We start from the raw sequence: 18,883 nt of genomic DNA, 5'->3' as shown, positions 1-18,883 counted from the left end.
CCCAGTGGCTCCTCCTCTGGCTGTGGCTCCTCCCAAACTCATCCTGAAGCCTTCTCAGAGGATGGAGAATGGGCTGATGGGAAGGGAGCACTGTGATGACCCCAAGAGAAACTGATTCAGAGACTCATGGGGAGCCCTCGGCCTGTGCCTCAGTTTCTCCACCCCCACACTGGGATCAGACAGCCTTTGCCAGAGGGAACAGGAAAGCTCTCGGAGGGAGCTCCTGGCCTGGCCCTTCTATGCCCCTCAGGAGTCAGATGAAGACAGCCAGTGGTTTCCAGTTTATTTATTTATTTTTTAGTTTTTCTCCTCATACCCAAATAACCCCAGCTTTCTTCCCCAAGTCACTGTGAGGTCCCCAAATCACGTCTCTGTTCTTGAGAGCACACACCCAGTTCTGAGGCTCCTAGGGGACTCCTGGCTCTCAACGGGGTCAGGCGCTCTCCTGTCCAGGGAGGCTGATGGCTCCCACAGGTCTCTGTCTCATCTCCGCACAAAGGCTCAGAAAATGTCTTCAGCATTCGGGAGCCTGGCATTCTGCAGCTCCAGCAGCCGCCTCGTGGCCTCAGCGAGACCTCGCTCACCGAGTCGCTGATTATCTCGTGTCCGAACATTCACTGTCCTGTTACTTTGCTCTTTCCGGCCAACCACTGCAGGAAGAGGAAGGGAGGTTTGCAAATTTCAGGGTAAATTCATCCACATGGGTTATTTCCTTTTGCTATGCAAAAACTTAAAAGACCCAAATCTTTAGGAAGGGTGGGAGCACAGCCCTGGCAGATTCAAAGACCGGCTATATTTAGCCTGCTCTTGTCTACTGCTCATCCTGAGAAGATAAGGAAATGCTTGTCTTTACTCCTTATCATTTCTGGGCGGGAGGCCATGGGCCAAAAATACTAGATTCAGTAGGAGAAAGACAAACAGATCGAGAAGCAGATTCGGAGAGAAACTGTGTGTGCGTGAATGGGTAGGGGAGGCATTAGAGGGAGGGCCCATGGCAGGGTGGAACACACAGAAGCAAATGCCGAACAGCTTGCTCTAGGTGCTGGCAGGTGGGGTGTGGGGGGTGTGTGTGTGTAAAACTAGAGAATCAGGTAATCTGCCTGGGGAGTTTCTGTTCCTTGCCTTTAAGGCAAAACTCTGGACCCTGAAAACAGCAGGAGCGAGGCCGTGCTAGAATGTTCTCCTGAAGGTCTTTCTCCTCATCCCTCAAGGAGGTCTCCATCCAGGTCTGGAGAAACAAGGCTAATTAATTACAGCCTTGTTAGCCAGTGCTCTCCCTTTCCCTCCTGTGTGCCGTGGTTAACTACCTGAACAGACACCAAGGGCCAGGGTGGAGTTAGTAATAGGACAACTGTGCTCAGGGTCAGAGGTGGTGGCAGTGGTGGTGTGAGGGAACCCACGGCCCAAATGAGTCAGCTTCCTATACAGCTAGTGAGCCCTGGATAATCCAAATATGCAGCTAACCAAACTCAACAGCCTCAAAAGAAGGACTGCAAAGGGCAGGTGGCAGAACCCGGGGCTCTGAAGCCCTGGCCGGCCCTCTCACCAAACTGGAAATTGTAGTGGGCAAGCTGGGCCCGACGGATTCTCCGACTGAGGGTCAGGCCAGGGTCAGCGTCCAGGTCGCTGGCCAGTCCTGCAGCCTGCAGGGTCTGTTGTACCTGGGACAGAGGTTTGATGCCAGGAGGTTAATTTAAGGTAAAGTTAAAGAGCCAGAACAGCCAGGTACTGCTCATCTCCACCTCCATCCGTCCCACATCCCCAGTTCTTCCTGATAACCTCTATTCTCTATTTACCTCACCTCTATGCCGAGGCCTCCACTTCACCCCCCAACTTTTTGCCTGCCTCCTATGGGAGATAAGCCCCCAGTCATTCCCTGGCTTTTGCCTGCTTCTAGCTACTCTTCTACCTGACTGGCTGCTCAACTCTGGTATTGTCCATATTCTCTCTCTTTTTTTTTTAAAGATTTATTTTATTTATTTGAAAGACAGAGTTACAGAGAGAGGTAGAGACAGAGAGAGAGGTCTTCCATCTGCTGGTTCACTCCCCAGATGGCTGCAATGGCCGAAGCTGCGCCGATCCGAAGCCAGGAGCCAGGAGCCAGGAGCCAGGAGCCAGGAGCTTTTTCCAGGTCTCCTGTGTGGGTGCAGGAGCCCAAGGACTTGGGCCATCTTCCACTGCTTTCCCAGGCCATAGCATAGAGCTGGATCAGAAGAGGAGCAGCCGGGACTAGAACTGGCACCCATGTGGGATGCCGGTGCTTCAGGTCAGGGCTTTAACCCGCTACGCCACAGTGCTGGCCCCCGTCCATATTCTCAATTCTCTTTAGAAAGGAAAAATGGGCTGGTGCTGCCACTCGGGACATCAGCATCCCATATCAGAGCACTGGTTAGAGTCCCAGCTGATCTGCTTCTAACCCAGCTTCCGGCTGATGTGTCTGGGAGGCCAGCAAATGATGGTCCAAGTACTTGGGCCCCTGCCACTCAGCTGGTTAGGCCGGGACAGAGTTCCGGACTCTTGGCTTTGGTCTAGCCTTGGCTGTTGCAACCATTTGGGGAATGAACCAGTGGATGGAAGATCTCTTTCTCTCTCTGTATGACCCTCTATCACTTTGCTTTTCAAATAAATAAATCAATCTTTTAAAAAAGGGATGGAAAAACAAGCCAACATTTACCCAGGTTCACTTTTGTGCCAAAAGCTCTGATGGCAGCAGCAACATTAGATTGTGTTTAACGTCCACACATTTCTACAAGGCAGAGTTCAGTCTCATTTTTGTAGCTGCAGCATTTCCAGCATACTGCGCAGCTGCAACTGAAGCCCAGCTCTGCGGCTCCCGTCCTGCCTCTTCCTGCCTCGTGTCAGGCACCAGACTTCCTGCTTTGCCCCTCCCTCGCCCCCCTCAGCTCCTCACCTCCCTAGCGTATTCCTCCTGCTCGGTCCCCACCGGGATGACCGCCACTTGAAACGGGGACAGCCACAGTGGCCTGGTTGAGAGAAAACAGAGGTGGGACAATTATTCATTTCTGCTCTAGTCAGAATTGTGGCCGCAGGGAGCAGGTCCGAGAAGGAAACTGAGGCTGAGCTAAGAAGGGAGACAGGATCTGGACGTGAGCTCTGCTGTGAGGGCCGTGACAGACACCAGGGTCAGAGCGCTCACCATTTTCCTCCACAGCTTTCTGCTAGAACTCCCAGCAGTCTTTCCACAGAACCGAGCACTGCTCGGTGAATGAGGACTGGACGCTCCAGGGTGCCTGCCTGCCTTGGGGGGAAAAGGGGGACAGACACAATGGCAGATGCGTCACACACTGTGCACTCAAGATCACCTTCCAGTTTTCCAAAAATGTTCAGCCCAAAAAAACAAAAACAACAATGTTCAGCTTTGGCAGCAGAGGGTGTGAAGGATTTGGTTTAGTTTTTAGGGTCCAAGGGGGAGGGGGAGCTGTTCCCCTGTTCCATGGGCTGTCCAGGGAAAGGGGGATGGGCAAGGTTCTGTACCCCTTATACTGGAGGTCAAATCTCAGGGGCAGCTGGAAGTCAAGCTGGATTGTCCCACACTGATGGGGTCGACCCAGGGCATCTCGAAGGTGCACATCAATCTGAGGAGACAGAGGGGCAGGAGAGAAACCAGGACCATGACTCGTGCCACCTCACTCGTCCACCCACCTAGGTGCATCCCAGGCTATTTGGAGAATCACGTGACCCAGCTCCTTCACACCTCAGTCTGAGTAGCTCTCCTAACCCAACAGTGGTGTTTTAATAGTAGGGGTCCACATCCTAACCTCTCAATTCCATGAGTGCCTCATTTTAGAGACCCTCACTGCCACCCACACTACAGCCACCCACTTCGCCCTGTAGTCTTCCCCCAGTGCCTGCAGCTCAGAGACATCCATCAAACGCTCGGCCCTGATTACTGTCGCACAGCCTGGCTCTTCAGCACAGAAGTTCCTTAGCTCTGCTTTATGCTCCCCATCCACAGGCCCCCCTCCCTTTGCTTCTCTACCCAGAAGCTGGGAGCACTCTCTGGTTCCCTTGTAACATTCATTGTTCTCCTGTCACATTCACATGGCCAAACCTGACCCCAGAACCTGACACCTTAGCTTTCTAGCTCCTTGGTCCTGCAACAGAATTAGTGTTGCCCAACTTGTCACAGACCACACACATGAGAAGGCAGAGAGCAATGCCACCAAGGAAGTTGCTCGCTGTCTTGAGACTCAGCAGGTTCCCGGCTGCTGCCAGCAATCCTCTGGCTGCCCGCATCAGCTCTCTGCCCTGTTCTCCTCAGGGATTTTCATGCTTTCTCTTTTGTCTCTTAGCAAACAATTAATTAGGTCAATTTCACAGAATACACACTGTATCACTGACTGCTTCCTCTATAACCTTGAGTACATTGTTTAACCTTTCTGAATTTTTTTCTTCTCAGTAACCGAAAAATATTTTCCTTGCCTTGTATTAGTGATAAAAATAAATAAAATTCATTTTCATTATTCAATATTTCCATTTACCAACTACTTATTGAGCAGCTAAATAAATAACCTTGTGCTCAGACAGACATTTGGGAGCTAAAAATGAACAGTACACGTGGTACCTGAGCAAGTGATCCCAGCACGCTGTGTAGCAGCTACTGAGCACCCAAATGGTTTTGGCTACATGGTTCATGTGATAGTTTTTGAATAATCTTTCTCTTCAACCTCCTCAATGACAACTCTCCTCTCTACCACTCTTGTCTCAGCAAGTGATTCTGCCTCCTATCTCAATGAAGAATTCAGACAACTGATATTATGGGATGGGAAAAATGCTTAACTTTCTGTCACCACTCCTATAAACCTCTGTACATCTACCTACCCTCAGCCCTTCCTCCCGCCCTGGTGCAATGGCAAAGGTGGTTCCTTCCATGCATAGCTCTGGGTCCCAGCCCAAGCTCCCCAATTCCTTCTCCTGTAAGCTCTTCTCTTCTGCCTTCTGCTCTCCTCAGAGAGCTCCTCTCATCAGAGCATCTGCACATTCCCAGCTTTCTCCCATCGCGAAATCTCTCTTGACCACCTACACCTTACTTTCCTTTGTCTTTATAAAGAGCGTCAAAATTCTGGGGCTGGTGTTGTGGCAGAGGGATAAGCTGCTGCCTGTGATGCTGGCAGCCCATACTGGAGGTGGGTTTGAGTCCCAGCTGCTATGTTTCCGATCCAGCTACCTGGGAAACCTGTGGAAGATGGCCCAAGGGCCTGGGCCCTTGCCACCGTTGTGGGAGACCAGGATGGAGTTCCAGGTTCCTGGCTTTGGCCTGGACCAGATCTAGAAACTGTAACCATCTGCAGAGTGAACCAGCAAATGGAAGGTTTCTTTTTTTTGTCTCTCCTTCCACCTTTCAAATAAATAATAAATCTTAAAAAAAAAAAAAGGCCAAAAATTCTTCGAAAAGTTATGGGTACACATTTACTTCTGTCTGACTCCATCCCCAGGGCCTCACTTTACCAAAAATGGTTCTTCAACATCTAACAGCTTGGGGTAGGTGTGACAGTCCAGCTGCCATTTCGGATGCCTGCATTCAATTTCAGAATGGCTGGTTTGAGTCCCAGCTCCACTGCTTCCAACCCAGCTTCCTGCTAACGCATCTGGGAGGCAGCAGATGCAACTATGTCGGTTCCCGCCACCCGTGAGGGAGACCCGGATGGAGTTCACGGCTTCTTGTTTTGGCCTTTCTCAGTCCTGGCTATTGTGAGAAATTGGGGGGTGAACCAGCAGATGGCACATCTCTCTGGCTATCTCTCTCTGTCACACTTCAAATAAATAAAGCCTTCAAGACTGAACAACCTTTTTATTGAACCCATTAGATATTTTTCAGTCATTTTCATCGTGACTTTTCATTTATTCCAACTTGCTACACGTTTTCAACCTTACCCTCTGCCTACCCTGTTCTCTCCTAAAACACTCAACTTTTTTTTTTTTTAATTTTTGACAGGCAGAGTGGACAGTAGAGGGAGACAGAGAGAAAGGTCTTCCTTTTTGCCATTGGTTCACCCTCCAATGGCCGCCGCGGTAGGCGCGCTGCGGCCGGCGCACCGCGCTGTTCTGATGGCAGGAGCCAGGTGCTTCTCCTGGTCTCCCATGGGGTACAGGGCCCAAGCACTTGGGCCATCCTCCACTGCACTCCCTGGCCACAGCAGAGAGCTGGCCTGGAAGAGGGGCAACCGGGACAGGATCGGTGCCCCGACCGGGACTAGAACCCGGTGTGCCGGTGCTGCAAGGCGGAGGATTAGCCTGTTAAGCCACAGCGCCGGCCAACTTTTTTTTTTTAATATAAGATTTATTTTATTGTTTGGAAGGCAGAGCTACAGAGAGGCAGAGGCAGAGGCAGAAGCAGAGAGAGAGAGGTCTTCCATCCACTGGTTCACTCCCTAAATGGCTGCAATAGCCAGAGCCACACCGATCCAAAGCCAGGAGCCTGAAGCTTCTTCCAGGTCTCCCACACAGGTGCAGGGATCCAAGGGCTTGGACTGCTTTCTCAGACACATCAGCACAGAGCTGGATACAAAGTGGCACAGCTGGGACTCGAAGTGGCACCCATATGGGATGCTGGCACTGCAGGCAGTGGCTTTACTCGCTTCACCACAGCACTGGCCCCAACACTTCTTAACTTTGACCAACAATTATTAAGATGCAGGCAGCCCTTCCTGACCTCCCAAGTAACGTGAAGCCCTTGAACTTGCTGTTACTATCTATAACACAGCTTGGATCCAAGGTCTGACATGGCTGATCAGTCTTCCATTGCCCTCATGAGAATGCAAGTCTCACAAGTATTGGAAATTACTGTTCTTTATGCCCTACACAAGTTTAAAAATATTTCTTTGCATGCAGTAGACATTTAGTAAAATGAAATAGAAAATGAGTAAATAAAACCAAAACCAGGGCTCCCAGCTCACCTTAGGCCCATAGAAGGCGCCATCTCCGGGGCTGAGGTCCCAGGGTTCTCCGAATGCCTCCAGGGACTGTTGGAGGAGCTTTAGAAGGAATGAGGCAGGAGAGCAGATCCAGATCACCTCAGACGCTGAGAGTGACACAGCCCTCCAAGCCCCAGCAAACGACCCCCTGAGCATGTACCTCTGAGGACCACCACCTTCCACTGGAGAGTGGTTTATCTGCCTGTGTTTCCCCAGCTCCTACTCACCTGCTCAGCCTGGTCCCAAAGGCAAGGCTCCCCCAGGAAGCCAGATGGTCGAGTGGACAGTGCCAGGTGGAAAGAGAAGCCCAGGACAGCATAGACAGAACGGAGAAAATCAAGACAGCCGTAGATCTCTGCCTCCAGCTGGGGGTAAGAAATAAGTGTGGGTGAGCCATGTTGTAGTCTGGGGGGAAGAGAGGGCAAAAAGAGAGGTGTCAGGATGCAGCTGGAGTGCAGTACAGACAGCAAGCAAGTGGAGGTCGGGGATTTTGGGGATACACAGGCAGGTTGCAGGGTGCCTTAGAGATTTACAGAAGCTACGGTGGGAATGGGGCAGAGCCACCTGATCTGGTGCACAGAAGATGTGAGCATCGTCCTGCTGGAAGCACCGCAGCCGCGTCAGTCCCCCCAGGCTGCCAGAGGCCTCGGCCCGGTGCAGGGCCCCAAAGTCTGCCAGTCGCAGGGGCAGCTCCCTCCAGGATCTGGGCCGGTGGGCGAACATCAGGCTGAGGTGGGGGTGAGGGAGCGATCAGGGCTACAGGGGGAACCAGTCGCTGAAGCTTGCCCACCCCTTAACCCCCTGGCAATCTGCTTGCCTGTTTTCTCTACGGCATCAGTTAATACCCTTTCCACCACGGCAGGTCCCCCACTGAGCCCTGTCAATCCCATCTACTGTACCCATCCACTGCAGTCTAGGCCCTGCCTGGCTCAAAAATGAATTTCTTAGTAACACAGAAGCTAATCTGATTTATTGCACCCCTGTTCTGTGGTGGGTACTGAGCTCAAAGAGGAATGTTAGGGAGTAACCCAAATCCCTGACATTATATGTTAAGGAGATTGGGACCTAAAGAGGTACCACAGCTTCCCCAAACTCACATGGTTACAGAGGGCAGATTCAAGATTCAAACCAAGCAGTGCAATACTCTTTCTGTGACTTAATATTTAGCAACCCGACTGTAACCCCTAAACCTAGGAGCAGCCAGGACTCCTGGCTCCCAGCTCACCAGTGTGCAGGGCAGTTCATGGGCTTGAGGGCGAGTGTGTCGGGGGGTCGCCTGGTAGGGTGGTCACTCTGGGAGCAGGCGGAGCTGTCAGAGTCCGAGGGTTGCAAGGCAAACATGTCTTCCTTATAATGCTCCCAGTGCCCTGACTTTTCCCAGAGTTTTGTAGAAAACAGTGTGGGGGTTTTCACTTCCGAGAAACCTCGGTGGGCATACTCAGCCTGGAGAGAAGGGTCAGACGTGGAAGTCAGGGTGGCTGGAAGGAGAGCAGGCAGGGCGGCAGCTGTGATTCTCCCGGGGCTCAGGCCAATCACAGCCACAGCGGATTACATACCGCTGCAGAACTCTCAGCTGTAGCACTTGGCTAAAGGTCACACTCAGTATTTTATGGCCACACTTCCAATCCCCATCTTTTAACTCAAACGCCTTGGCTTCTCTTAGACCCTCAGTCCTCTCTGGTCTTCTTTCCCCTCGGACTTGGGCCCCTCTTACCCTGATAAAAGCCACCAGTGCATTATACACCCTTGTCCCTCGTGGCAGGAAGAAGCAGCTCCCGGGGCTGAGTTCATGGAAGAAGAAGAGCTCCTGTTCCTGGGGTCAGGGATGGTGGTGGTCACTTCAAAGGGCAGAAGGCAGAGCTGCTCAGTCTGTTCAGCTCCATCTGCTTCCAACTTCACAACGCTCTCAACCCTCCTCACCATCCCTCCTCTCTCCCCATCGCCCTACCTTCCCAATGCGCCGATGGTCCCGCAACTCTGCTTGCTCCCTCCACGCCTCCCAGGCCCTCAGCAATGCTGTGGTGGGGAAGGAAATCCCTGACACCCTCTGCAGTGTTTCTGGGAGCCCCGAAGACCTCCATAAGGAGGACGAGTTCTGTGGGAGGACAGAGGGAATCCAAAGGAACATGAGGAGCACTAGAGGCACCCGACTTCTCTTTCAGGCCTCACACAATGCTTTCCGTGTAAACAGCACGGACAGGCCACCTCATCTCTCTCACTGGTTTCCCAGTGTCACCACTAGCAGGATGAGTGAGACCTATCCTGGCCACATTCACAACCCTGGCATTGTCTGACTCTTGATGCCTACATAAGCCACACCTCAGCTTGTCACCTCCTTTTGTTCCCATACTCATTACCACCGCCCTACCAGTACCCCATACTTAGTTCCCTCCCCCCAGTCAGTGACTGCATTGGGGACTAACCCTAAGCTCTAGTCAAGTGTCAGTCTGTCCATCCCCCTATCACTATCCCAGACAGCAGGTGAAACAATCAAAATCTTCTACATCATATCCTATCCTTGGCCACATGAAATCCAAATGCCTCGGCTTGCTCCTTCCGTTAACAACAGGACTAATAGGAAACAGCCTGCACTTTACAGCACTCTCCTTTAAACACTTTCTCCCATATTATTTGGTTTTTATTGCCACTTTGATGTGGATTTACCGGTAAGACAGGAAAAAGCCTTGTTTTATAGATGCCGCCTCCGCCCTCCTGCTCCGTCTCCCTTAGCACTGACATCAGTCTAGGGGACTCCACCTGGCTGGCAGAGTGTTCAGTACCTGCCATCAAACTGGGGGTTTGTAGAACTAGGAACTAAGTATCTTGCTCCTTCTGGATTCTCTCCTTAGCTATCGGAGTAGAGGGGGGCCTGAGAGGACGTCCTTCTCATGCCCCTGCTCACTGCAGTGAAAACAGGAGGCCCAACCTAACTGTGGCCTCATCACTGACCGTCAGCAGCTTCAGTTCTCCGATCTGTCCCGTATGCCGAAGGTGGGGGCCCCGGCAGAGATCAACCAACGTGCCACACCTGGGAAAAGGAAGGGGCTGGTTGGTTGTTTCCAGATTCTCGAGTCTCTAGTTTTCTCCCTCTCATGGCCTTTACTTGACTTACTGTTCTACAGAGTAAGCAAAGACAGAAATAAATCAATTCTGTGCCCATTTCTCCTTCTGGAGCAAGACTACCTTTTCTCTTTCTTCCCTTACGTCTGTTTTGACTGCTTTAGTGCCCCCCACCCCCAGCCTCCCCACTTCCCTTAATCTTTTCGAAATTTATTTCTATTTATTTGAAAGGCACAGTGACAAAGAGAGGGAGAGCCAGAGCAAAAGAGATTTTCCATCCCCAAATGGCTCCAATGGCCTGGCTGAAGCCAGGAGCCTGGAACTCCATCCAGGTCTCCTACATGGATGGCAGGGGTCCATATACTTGGGCCATCTGCTGCTTTCCCAGGCACATTAGCTGGGAGCTGGATCGGAAGTGGAGCAGCCAGGACTCGAACCAGCAAACCTGCTGTGCCGCAAAGCCAACCCTCATTTCCCTTAATCTTGACAACTCTCACCCGTACACTGTTGCTGTCGGACCTGTTACTTTCTCCTCAATCACATGAAGCTTGAAGGGGTTGTCCTGGAAGGTGGCAGAAAGCAGAATGAAGACAAATGTCTATTCCCACAAAGACATCTTGGGAGAAAGCCACCGTTTCCCTCCGGCCTCTGGATCTTCCGCCTAAAATCATGCATCTCCACCTCACCTTGAAGAGCTGGCGGAGCTGATCCCGGGAAGCTTCCAGCCTCCGAAAAGGCTGAGCACTGGCGGCAAATTCCTGGCAAATTCGCTCCAAAACAGGCAGCTCAGAGCCCTGGACTGTCCTGCCAAGAGCAGAGTTGGCTGGCTTGCAGCCTCTTAAGAAACATCACCTGGTGACACCTCCAGGAAAAGTCCTGAAGTACTGGCAAAGTCAGACAAACCCAGAGAAAACGTGAGAGAGAATTCAGGTACAGATTGTAGAACTGGAGGAGAAGCTCTACAGAGGAAGACCAAAGTTGAGTGCAGGAAATCTGGGTAGATAAAATTAGAACAATAGCAACGGCGGGAAGTAAAGTGTGCAGGACTGATGGAGGCTGGAGAAGGTAACTTTCAGGTCCAGCTAAGACAGAAGAGGAGGGACTCACACAGGGCACCATGGAGAAGGTGGCACCAACGTGATGGCTGAGGCTTGAGAGGGGCCTCCCCCAGCTTTGTCCTCCAAACTATAGAAACCACACAGAATCACTCTCCTCCTTCCTTACACTACTCACCGCTCCTTGCCCAGGAAGAAATCATGGTAAAAGCCACATTCAGTACTTGGGCCTCGGCAAAGAACAGCACCCAGGAACTGTTCTGCAGCTGCCCCCAGGACATGGGTGCTGGAGTGCCAGAACACCTGGATTCACAAAAAGGAATTCATGAGTTTCCTACTTAGTGACTACATCTCTGACCCTTTCTTCAGAAAGGCTGATGGGAACACCAGAACAGTCCTTCCAGGACGCACCACCTCCACAAAACGGAGAACCTACACTTTGAGAATGACCACTGAGCACTGAGCACTGAGCACTGAGCACTGAGCAGCAAAAATGGTTAAAAGGAAAAACAAAGACCGAGTAGAAAAGAATGCAGGAGGCTCGGGTCCTTTCTTCTTTCATTGAACAAAAGCACCAGCCCCACCCTTCGATGTGTGTTGCTTCCCATTACCCGAAAACAGAACTGGAAAACTGAAGTAGGAGGCCACCAGTCTTCTTTGGTTGCTCCTATAATCTTCCAGGGTTTCAGTAAACTGTCTTTTTTTTTTTTTTTTAAGATTGATTTATTTATTTGAAAGTCAGAGTTACATAGAAAGAAGGAGAGGCAGAGAGAGTGAGTGAGAGTGAGAGTGAGAGCGAGCGAGCAAGGTCTTCCATCTGCTGGTTCACTACCTAATTTGCCACAATGGCCGGAGCTTCGTTGATCCGAAGCCAGGAGCCAGGAGCCAGGAGCCAGGAACTTCCTCTGGGTCTCCCATGTGGGTGCAGGGGCCCAAGCACTTGGGCCATCTTCTGCTTTCCCAGGCCATACGAGAGAGTTGGGTTGGAAGTGGAGCAGCCAGGTCTTGAACCGGTGCCCATATAGGATGCCAGCACTTTAGGCCAGGGCTTTAACCCGCTGCACCACAGAGCTGGCCCCAGTAAACTATCTTTTCTTAAAAAAAAAAAAAAAAAAAAAAAAAAAAAAATTATTTGAAAGGGAGAGTAAGAGAGAGAGAGACTGAGATCCTCCATCTGCTGATTCACGCCCCAAATGGCTACAACCACCAGGGCTGGGTTGGGTGAAAAGCAGGAGCCTCGAGGTTGGCGCTGTGGTGCAGCAGGTAAAGCTACCGCCTGCAGTGCTGGCAACCCACATGGGCGCTGGTTTGAGTTCCAGCCGTTCCACTTCTGATACAGCTCTCTGCTTGGCCTGGGAAAGCAGTAGAAGATGGCCCAAGCCCTTGGGCCCCTGCAACCTGTGTGGGGACCCAGAATAAGCTCCTGGCTTCAGACTGGCAGAGCTCTGGCCATTATGGCCATCTGGGGAGTGAATCAGCAGATGGAAAACCTCTCTCTCTCTCTGTCTTTCAAATAAATGAATGAAATAAAAAACTAAAAAGCTGGGAAAAAAAAAAAAAAAAAAAAAAGGCCAGCGCCATGGCTCAATAGGCTAATCCTCTGCCTCCGGCACCGGCACCCCGGGTTCTGGTCGGGGAGCCAGATTCTGTTCTGGCTGCCCCTCTTCCAGTCTAGCTCTCTGCTGCGGCCTGGGAAAGCAGTGGAGGATGGCCCAAGTCCTTGGGCCCTGCACCTGCATGGGAGACCAGGAGAAGCACCTGGCTCCTGGCTTCGGATCAGTGTGGTGCGCCGGTCGCAGCGTGCCAGCCGCAGCGGTCACTGGAGGGTGAACTAATGGTAAAAGGAAGACCTTTCTCTCTGTCCACTCTGCCTGTCAAAAAAAAAAAAAAGAAAGAAAAAGAAAAAAAAAAAAGAGCAGGACCTGGAACTCCATCCAGGTCTTCCATGTAGGTGTCAGGAGCTATCTTCCATTGTGTTCCAGGTGCATTAGCAGGGAGCAGTTATAAGTGGTGTTATAAGCGGTGGCTTAACCTGTTGTGCCACAGTGCCGATCTCAAAATCTCTTTCTTTAAGACAGGGGTTCTTTAGAAATCCATTTGGTTTTTTAATTCTATTTTTCTTTGTAACCCAGGAACCTAGTATGATACAAGCACTCCTCTAGGATTTGGTCACTATCTATACACAAATGACAAGAGAACTCCATGTTTCCTGGATCTGTATTGACAAGATCTTTGTTACCTGAATTGACAAGAAAAGGACAAAGTGGGGAGATGGTCAGGTTGTGTGCTTGGTTGTGGAAGCCATGTTAGAATTAAATGTGTAGTGGGGCTGGCGCCATGGCATAATAAGTTAATCCTCCGCCTGCGGCACTGGCATCCCATATGGGCACCAGTTCTAGTCCCAGCAGCTCCTCTTTCAAGCCAGCTCTCTGCTGTGGCCTGGGAAAGCAGTAGAAGATGGCCCAAGTCCTTGGGCCCCTGCACCCACATGGGAGACCAGGAAGAAGCTCCTGGGTCCTGGCTTTGGATCGGCGCAGCTCTGGCTGTTGCGGACATCTGAAGAGTGAACCAACGGGAGGAAGACCTTTCTCTCTGTCTCTCCCTCTCACTGTCTGTAACTCAACCTCTCAAATAAATACATAATAAAATCCTTTAAAAAAAAAGAATTAAATGTGTAGTAAGGATGACTTATAATGTATGTGCTCAATATCGAGGCAGGCGGAATTGGCAAATTATATTTTTGTTTTCAACTTATTCTCTCTCCCTTTCCCTAGCACAAATGTTTGCTTAAATTTCCAGCTTAGGCAGGAACAGTTAAAATATACCAGTCAGTAGTAGGTTTTCCCCCCAAAAGCAAGTGGAGAAATTGAGGCAAAAGAAACAAACATTAGAATTTCTTGCCTAAGTATCTCTTAGCTCAGTAGCCCTATATTCCTAATAAAGAAGATAACTTACCGCTTTGCCCTCTGGGGAATCGAATGTTAGCAATCTGAGGTCAGAATCCGTCTCCAAGGGCCGCTCCAGATCGTACAGTTCTCCGTTTACTTGAGCCGCCACTGCAGTGTCTGCCAGCGTAGAACTTCAGCAGTGCAGGTGAAGATGAAGAGAAAGACAGGGTGACAATCCACAGGGGAAACTGGGACTAACCGCTCAGGAACCCAACACTTGCAAAAGGGAGAGGAGTTAAACTATCATTTCTTTCCCCAATAGACAACAGAGGACAGGCAGAGATTCTGACACCAGCGCTGCTAAAACAAATCCTCAGGGAAGATCACGTTGATAGGGATGAAACAGGAGCACGACCGCGTTCTTTCCCTGCTCGCGCACAGAGGTAGTAAGGGCAGAGGGTAATCCTTGTAGGCACAGGAAGGGCCTGGTACCTGATCTGCCGCGCAAGCTGGTAAGGGGTTGTGTTCCAAGCTACCGCATCCACTTTCTGTCCTCCAGGAAGCGATATTTTAATAGTCCTGGATTCCTTCTGTGCCATGCTTGCTAGCTTCTTTACCTGAACAGCCCACAGCTCCTCAAAAAGGCCAAGCCTCTCTGTCAACCAGGGTGGTGGGGTCGGCACAGCTGCCTGGAGGGAAAGACAGGTTAGCAGTAGGCAACACAGGTCCCATCGTCCCTTGTTGGGACCGGGGATGGTGAGACTAGGGGATATTTCAGCGGCCTTGGTCCTAATCCCTAGTCTTTAAGGGGACTGGGTGACACAGGGCCGTAGGCTCTGCAGAGCCCACAGGGCTCTGCGTTCCCCTGGCCGCTGACTAGAGAAGCAGATGGCGAGTTTAGGGCTAGTCAGGAAGCCCAGTCCTGGGACTCGGGGATGGAGGGAGAAGTGCTGTGAGGCTAGGTCCAATGCGGTTCGAAACTCTTGGGTATCTCACGTACTGTGTGTAGCCCACAGGCTTGTAACCCTAGGAGCCGAAGCCGCCGCCATCTCTGACACAGCCCCATGTTTCTTCAAATCGGTACCTTCATCCTCAGATTATCGCTCCTTCTCCTGAGCCAGATTCCTCATTGGCTTTTGGTCCAACAATGTCCCTTCCTATTGGCTACAGCAGCTGCCACTCTAATAGGACACCACCCCCAGGAACTCCGAAGAAGTACGCCCCCATACAGCGCGACTAGCGGCTGACTGGTTCCGACAGGCCGGAAGACAGAAGCTGTTACACACACCTGCAGTCCGGAAACCCGCGGCGTTTTGTTGTCCTGCGGCTTTGAGCGCCCGGGCAGAAAACTCTTGAGCGGGAGTGGGAGCAAAAAGGCTGCAAGTGGTAGTAATTTCCTTTTAACCATAGAATTTTTAGTACAAAGTCCTTTAGGCAGGTAGAAAACTGTTGTAAGCATAGCCAATGGGACCTGAAAGACCGAGTGTAAATCCTGGATCTGCCATGAACTGCGTGATTCTGGGTAAATTGTTGAATTTCTCTAAACCTCAAGTTTCTCATCTACAAAATTATAATAGACCGATTCCCAACAGTAAAGGTTAGTTTTATGTAAATCACCTAGCACAGTGAGTGGTATACAAGCAATTAGTTTTTGCAACAGAAAAGAATCTACAGAGGTCAATTCTGGGAAGTCTCTACATAGTCATGGTGCTTAAGAGGGACCTCAGAGGCCCTTGGGTCTTATAAAGAATCTGATGTCAGGGAAGGTAAATGATTTAAGGTCCAACAGTAGTCTGATGCCGGCTCCCAAGTCTTCTACTTTGTCTAGTTATGGAGTTCATTTCCAGCATACCCTCCCTCGCCCTAGAAAGAGCGTCAGACTAGACTTAGCCTTCTGCTTCCTGCTTTGCCTCTCATTTCCATCACAGCTCGCAACTTCCTTTACTCCTTCCCTTCCCTCTCCTTGTTGCAAATAGGACCCAGGGCCAGGTATATCTTGATTCATTTTAAACAGGAAAAATGGAAACACAGCCATACTTGTAAACTATTAAAAGGGGACTGGTCTTGGGGCAGCTTCAGGGTGCTCAGTAATTCCCGAAAGTCCCCTCACCTGGGGGGTGGGGATGCTTAGAGCTGGTTTTCAAGTTTCAGTGGTGATGAAATCAAGGGTTGTGGAGGAAGAGCTGTCAGAGAAAACTGTTTAATCTAGTTTCCAGAAAGGCCGAAGGTGCTGTCTGGGGAGGGTAGCTGATCTGAGTCACAGGCACCGCTCTGGGTCTTGGCTCCATCTTCTGACATGTTAACACCCTGAAATAAAGAGAGAGACGAGACAAGACTGTGGGAGAGGAAGATTACTGGTGTGTGTGTGTGTGTGTGTGTTGAGAAGGCAGTTAAGAATTTTAAAATAGCATTCAGAAAGGGTGATAACAGGTAGAACTTTTCTCATGCCTCTGCACTGAGAGACAGGGAGTGTTTCATGGCAGGCATCAAGGTTGCTGGTGCTCACTAAATACTGAAATTACAGTCACTGAATTGATCGAGGCTCCGAAGGATACATTTGCTTTAATGGTTCTACCTTGTCCTCTCATTGGGATAGTTCCCGGATGGTGGGATAAACAGGATGCCCTGAGACGGCAGCTCCCTACACTCATCCCTCAAACATTATTGATGACTGCGTACTGTGTGCATTGCACTGAGCAGGGTGCTGAGATGCCAATCAACGACATCACCTGTAACTTGTGTTGCAGTGGAAGGAAGAAGGAATGTCAGAGTGACTCCGTCCCACCACTTGTAGCAAGCATGAACTAGCTAAGGCATATTCAGTAATTAACAGGTTCTTCTGCTGACACGCAAATGTCTCAGCCTCAGGGAATTTAACCCATTAACCTGCCTGGGAAATATCCTTAAACTCTTATTGCTCCCCCTCACCTGCCAAAATACCAGCAAACACCCACTATGTTTCTAGTGCTACGGTTTCACTATCTTATTTAATTCCTAGAACCTTGTTAAGTAGTAGCTATCCCAGGCTAACATGGCAAACAAGCTTCAGAGAAGCCAAAGCCTGTATTGTTTGTGCGGTGTGGTACTGCCTCTCAGGGGTCAGGCGCTATGATGCCTTATACTGCACCCTTACCCTTTCTGGGTGCACGACTCAGATACTTGTGGTCAGAGCCCTTTAACATAGGATGAAGCATCGGCCTCCAATAAAAAGCCAAGAGGCTTCTTCCAACATTTCTCTACTGGTCTAAGGTTAAAGAAAATGCAGCAGGAAGGAAATGCTGTTACATTTTCAGGGAATCCTCACTAAAGGGAATGCTAGACCTGTAGTCAAATTTAGGGCTCATTTTTACAATAGACATCCAAGTTGGCTAAAGCCTTGGGTGAGAAGGTATTTTTTATAGCTTTGAGTTATATATAAGAATACTCCCAGGGGCCAGCACTGTGGCATAGTGGGTAAAGCTACTGCCTGCAGTGCCAGCATCCCATATGAGCACCGGTTCAAGTCCTGGCTGCTCCACTTCTGACCCAGCTCTCTGCTGTGGCCTGGGAAAGCAGAAGATGGCCCAACTCCTTGGGCCCCTGCACTTGTGTGGGAGACCTGGAGAAAGTTCCGGCCATTGTGGCAATCTGGGAGTGAACCAGCAAATGGAAAACTCTCTCTCTGCCTTTCAAATAAATAAATCTTAAAAAAAAAAAAAAAAGGAATACTCCCCAGTGAAGGCCAAATACTTTTTCCATTTGTCAATACAATCACCAGCATATCTCCAAGTCTACATATTTTCCTGCACCGGAGGTAGGGAATATTGGAAGTAAAAAGGAGAAATTTGAAAGATAATATAGAAGGTATTTCTCACTGCCTTAAAATGCTTTTGAGGCCTAAAGTAGCTAAATAGCTAGAAAGGTACAGCAGGTGGTACTGAGGTTAGATTTGCTTAAAATTGTTTTGACTTAGCATTATAACTGGAAGATCTAGGATGGAACTGAGCTTTTAACTTTAAAATGCTGCAGTGGTAGAGAAAATCCAGCCAAAATTGCTGACTGCCCAGGGCAGGGGTGTATACAATGAATTTTGGCTTTGAGAACAAAACCTTAGGCACACCTGAAAAATTCTCTGATGATTTCCCTTCCCCCAAGGCATCTCTTGAGTCTGGAGAAAAGAAAGGAGACACTGACCCCTGCACTTAATCCTGATTGTGTGGAGACCAGGGGAAAAATAAGGAACTCCCCAAACACAGGAGCCAGTGCAAGGAAGCATCAATTTAGTCTCCATGCTAAAGTAAAAAACAAACAGCAAAGTACTCTACAAAAACAAGAGAGGTGCTGGACATATGTACAGAAGGAAGCACACAGGTAAAGCTGGCTCCTCAATAACCAAAATTTCAAATTCAGCCTTTACCAACACTGACTGACCTTGGCCACCCAGAGTGCTGTCAGGTTTAAAGGACTCCTAGCCGCGGGGGAGGGGGGGGGGGATGGTGGTGAAACTGATGGAACCAGACACTGTGCCTATTTCTATCTGTTCTTACTGAAATAACCCAAGAAATACCTACATGTTTCAAGCCTTTCAGTTTGTTTACACAAATTATGTGGCAAAGGACCGGAGTAATCCTCAGAAATAAAAAAGATACAATAGACCTGATGAAGGAAGTAAATTCACTGGAACACCTAACTTGCTATGAACCCAAACAGGTCCAGGGTGGACTACAGCCAACACCCTTTTGAGTCAAACATCAAACTGTAGCTTCTATTTGTATTTGTCATTGCAGAGCTTACCAGCCCCTCCACCCACATCTTTCCTCTCAACTTTTGACTGTTGTCTAGGTTAAAACAAAGGACAAGAAAAAAGAAAAAGTGGAACCATAAGGTGACTGCAACTACCGATTTCTGAACAGCTGTCAGCCACCTTATCCCCGTGCCCTCAAACTTGGAACTAAGCAGGTTTCTC

General features: G+C 49.9%; 2 protein-coding genes across 4 annotated transcripts in view; both read right to left on the bottom strand.

The window, feature by feature from the left end:
* Positions 1-252: 252 nt before the first annotated feature.
* TARS2 (threonyl-tRNA synthetase 2, mitochondrial) lies at positions 253-15,361 on the bottom strand. 2 transcript variants are annotated; one of them, XM_062192182.1, is made up of 18 exons: positions 15,227-15,361; positions 14,431-14,627; positions 14,006-14,129; positions 11,229-11,353; positions 10,682-10,799; positions 10,493-10,557; positions 9,885-9,963; positions 8,884-9,030; positions 8,650-8,748; positions 8,161-8,378; positions 7,500-7,662; positions 7,163-7,300; positions 6,918-6,995; positions 3,496-3,596; positions 3,158-3,259; positions 2,912-2,984; positions 1,547-1,661; positions 253-650 (listed from the first exon to the last, which is right to left on the bottom strand). In XM_062192182.1, exons 1-18 carry the CDS (start codon positions 15,344-15,346, stop codon positions 502-504), a joined length of 2,211 nt encoding a protein of 736 aa, XP_062048166.1. In that variant the 5' UTR covers positions 15,347-15,361; the 3' UTR covers positions 253-501. The 2 variants fall into 2 exon arrangements, with proteins under 2 accessions (XP_062048166.1, XP_062048167.1); XM_062192183.1 differs by lacking the exon at positions 15,227-15,361 and adding an exon at positions 14,939-15,148.
* The window catches only part of RPRD2 (regulation of nuclear pre-mRNA domain containing 2), a 102,253-nt gene continuing 98,629 nt past the window's right edge, over positions 15,260-18,883 (bottom strand). Inside the window, exons 11-12 of one of the 2 annotated variants that reach the window (XR_009865961.1) lie at positions 16,049-16,245; positions 15,260-15,315 (exon numbers count right to left, since the gene is read on the bottom strand). The gene's annotated coding sequence lies outside the window, so the exon portion shown is untranslated. The remainder of the gene's footprint in view (positions 15,316-16,048; positions 16,246-18,883) is intronic. The other variant, XR_009865960.1, reaches the window with a different exon arrangement.

Source organism: Lepus europaeus, chromosome 5 (assembly GCF_033115175.1).
Source record: "Lepus europaeus isolate LE1 chromosome 5, mLepTim1.pri, whole genome shotgun sequence".
NCBI lineage: Eukaryota > Metazoa > Chordata > Mammalia > Lagomorpha > Leporidae > Lepus > Lepus europaeus.
The sequence above is the reverse complement of the archived record's forward strand: the minus strand, read 5'-3'. Positions and strand labels throughout refer to the sequence as shown.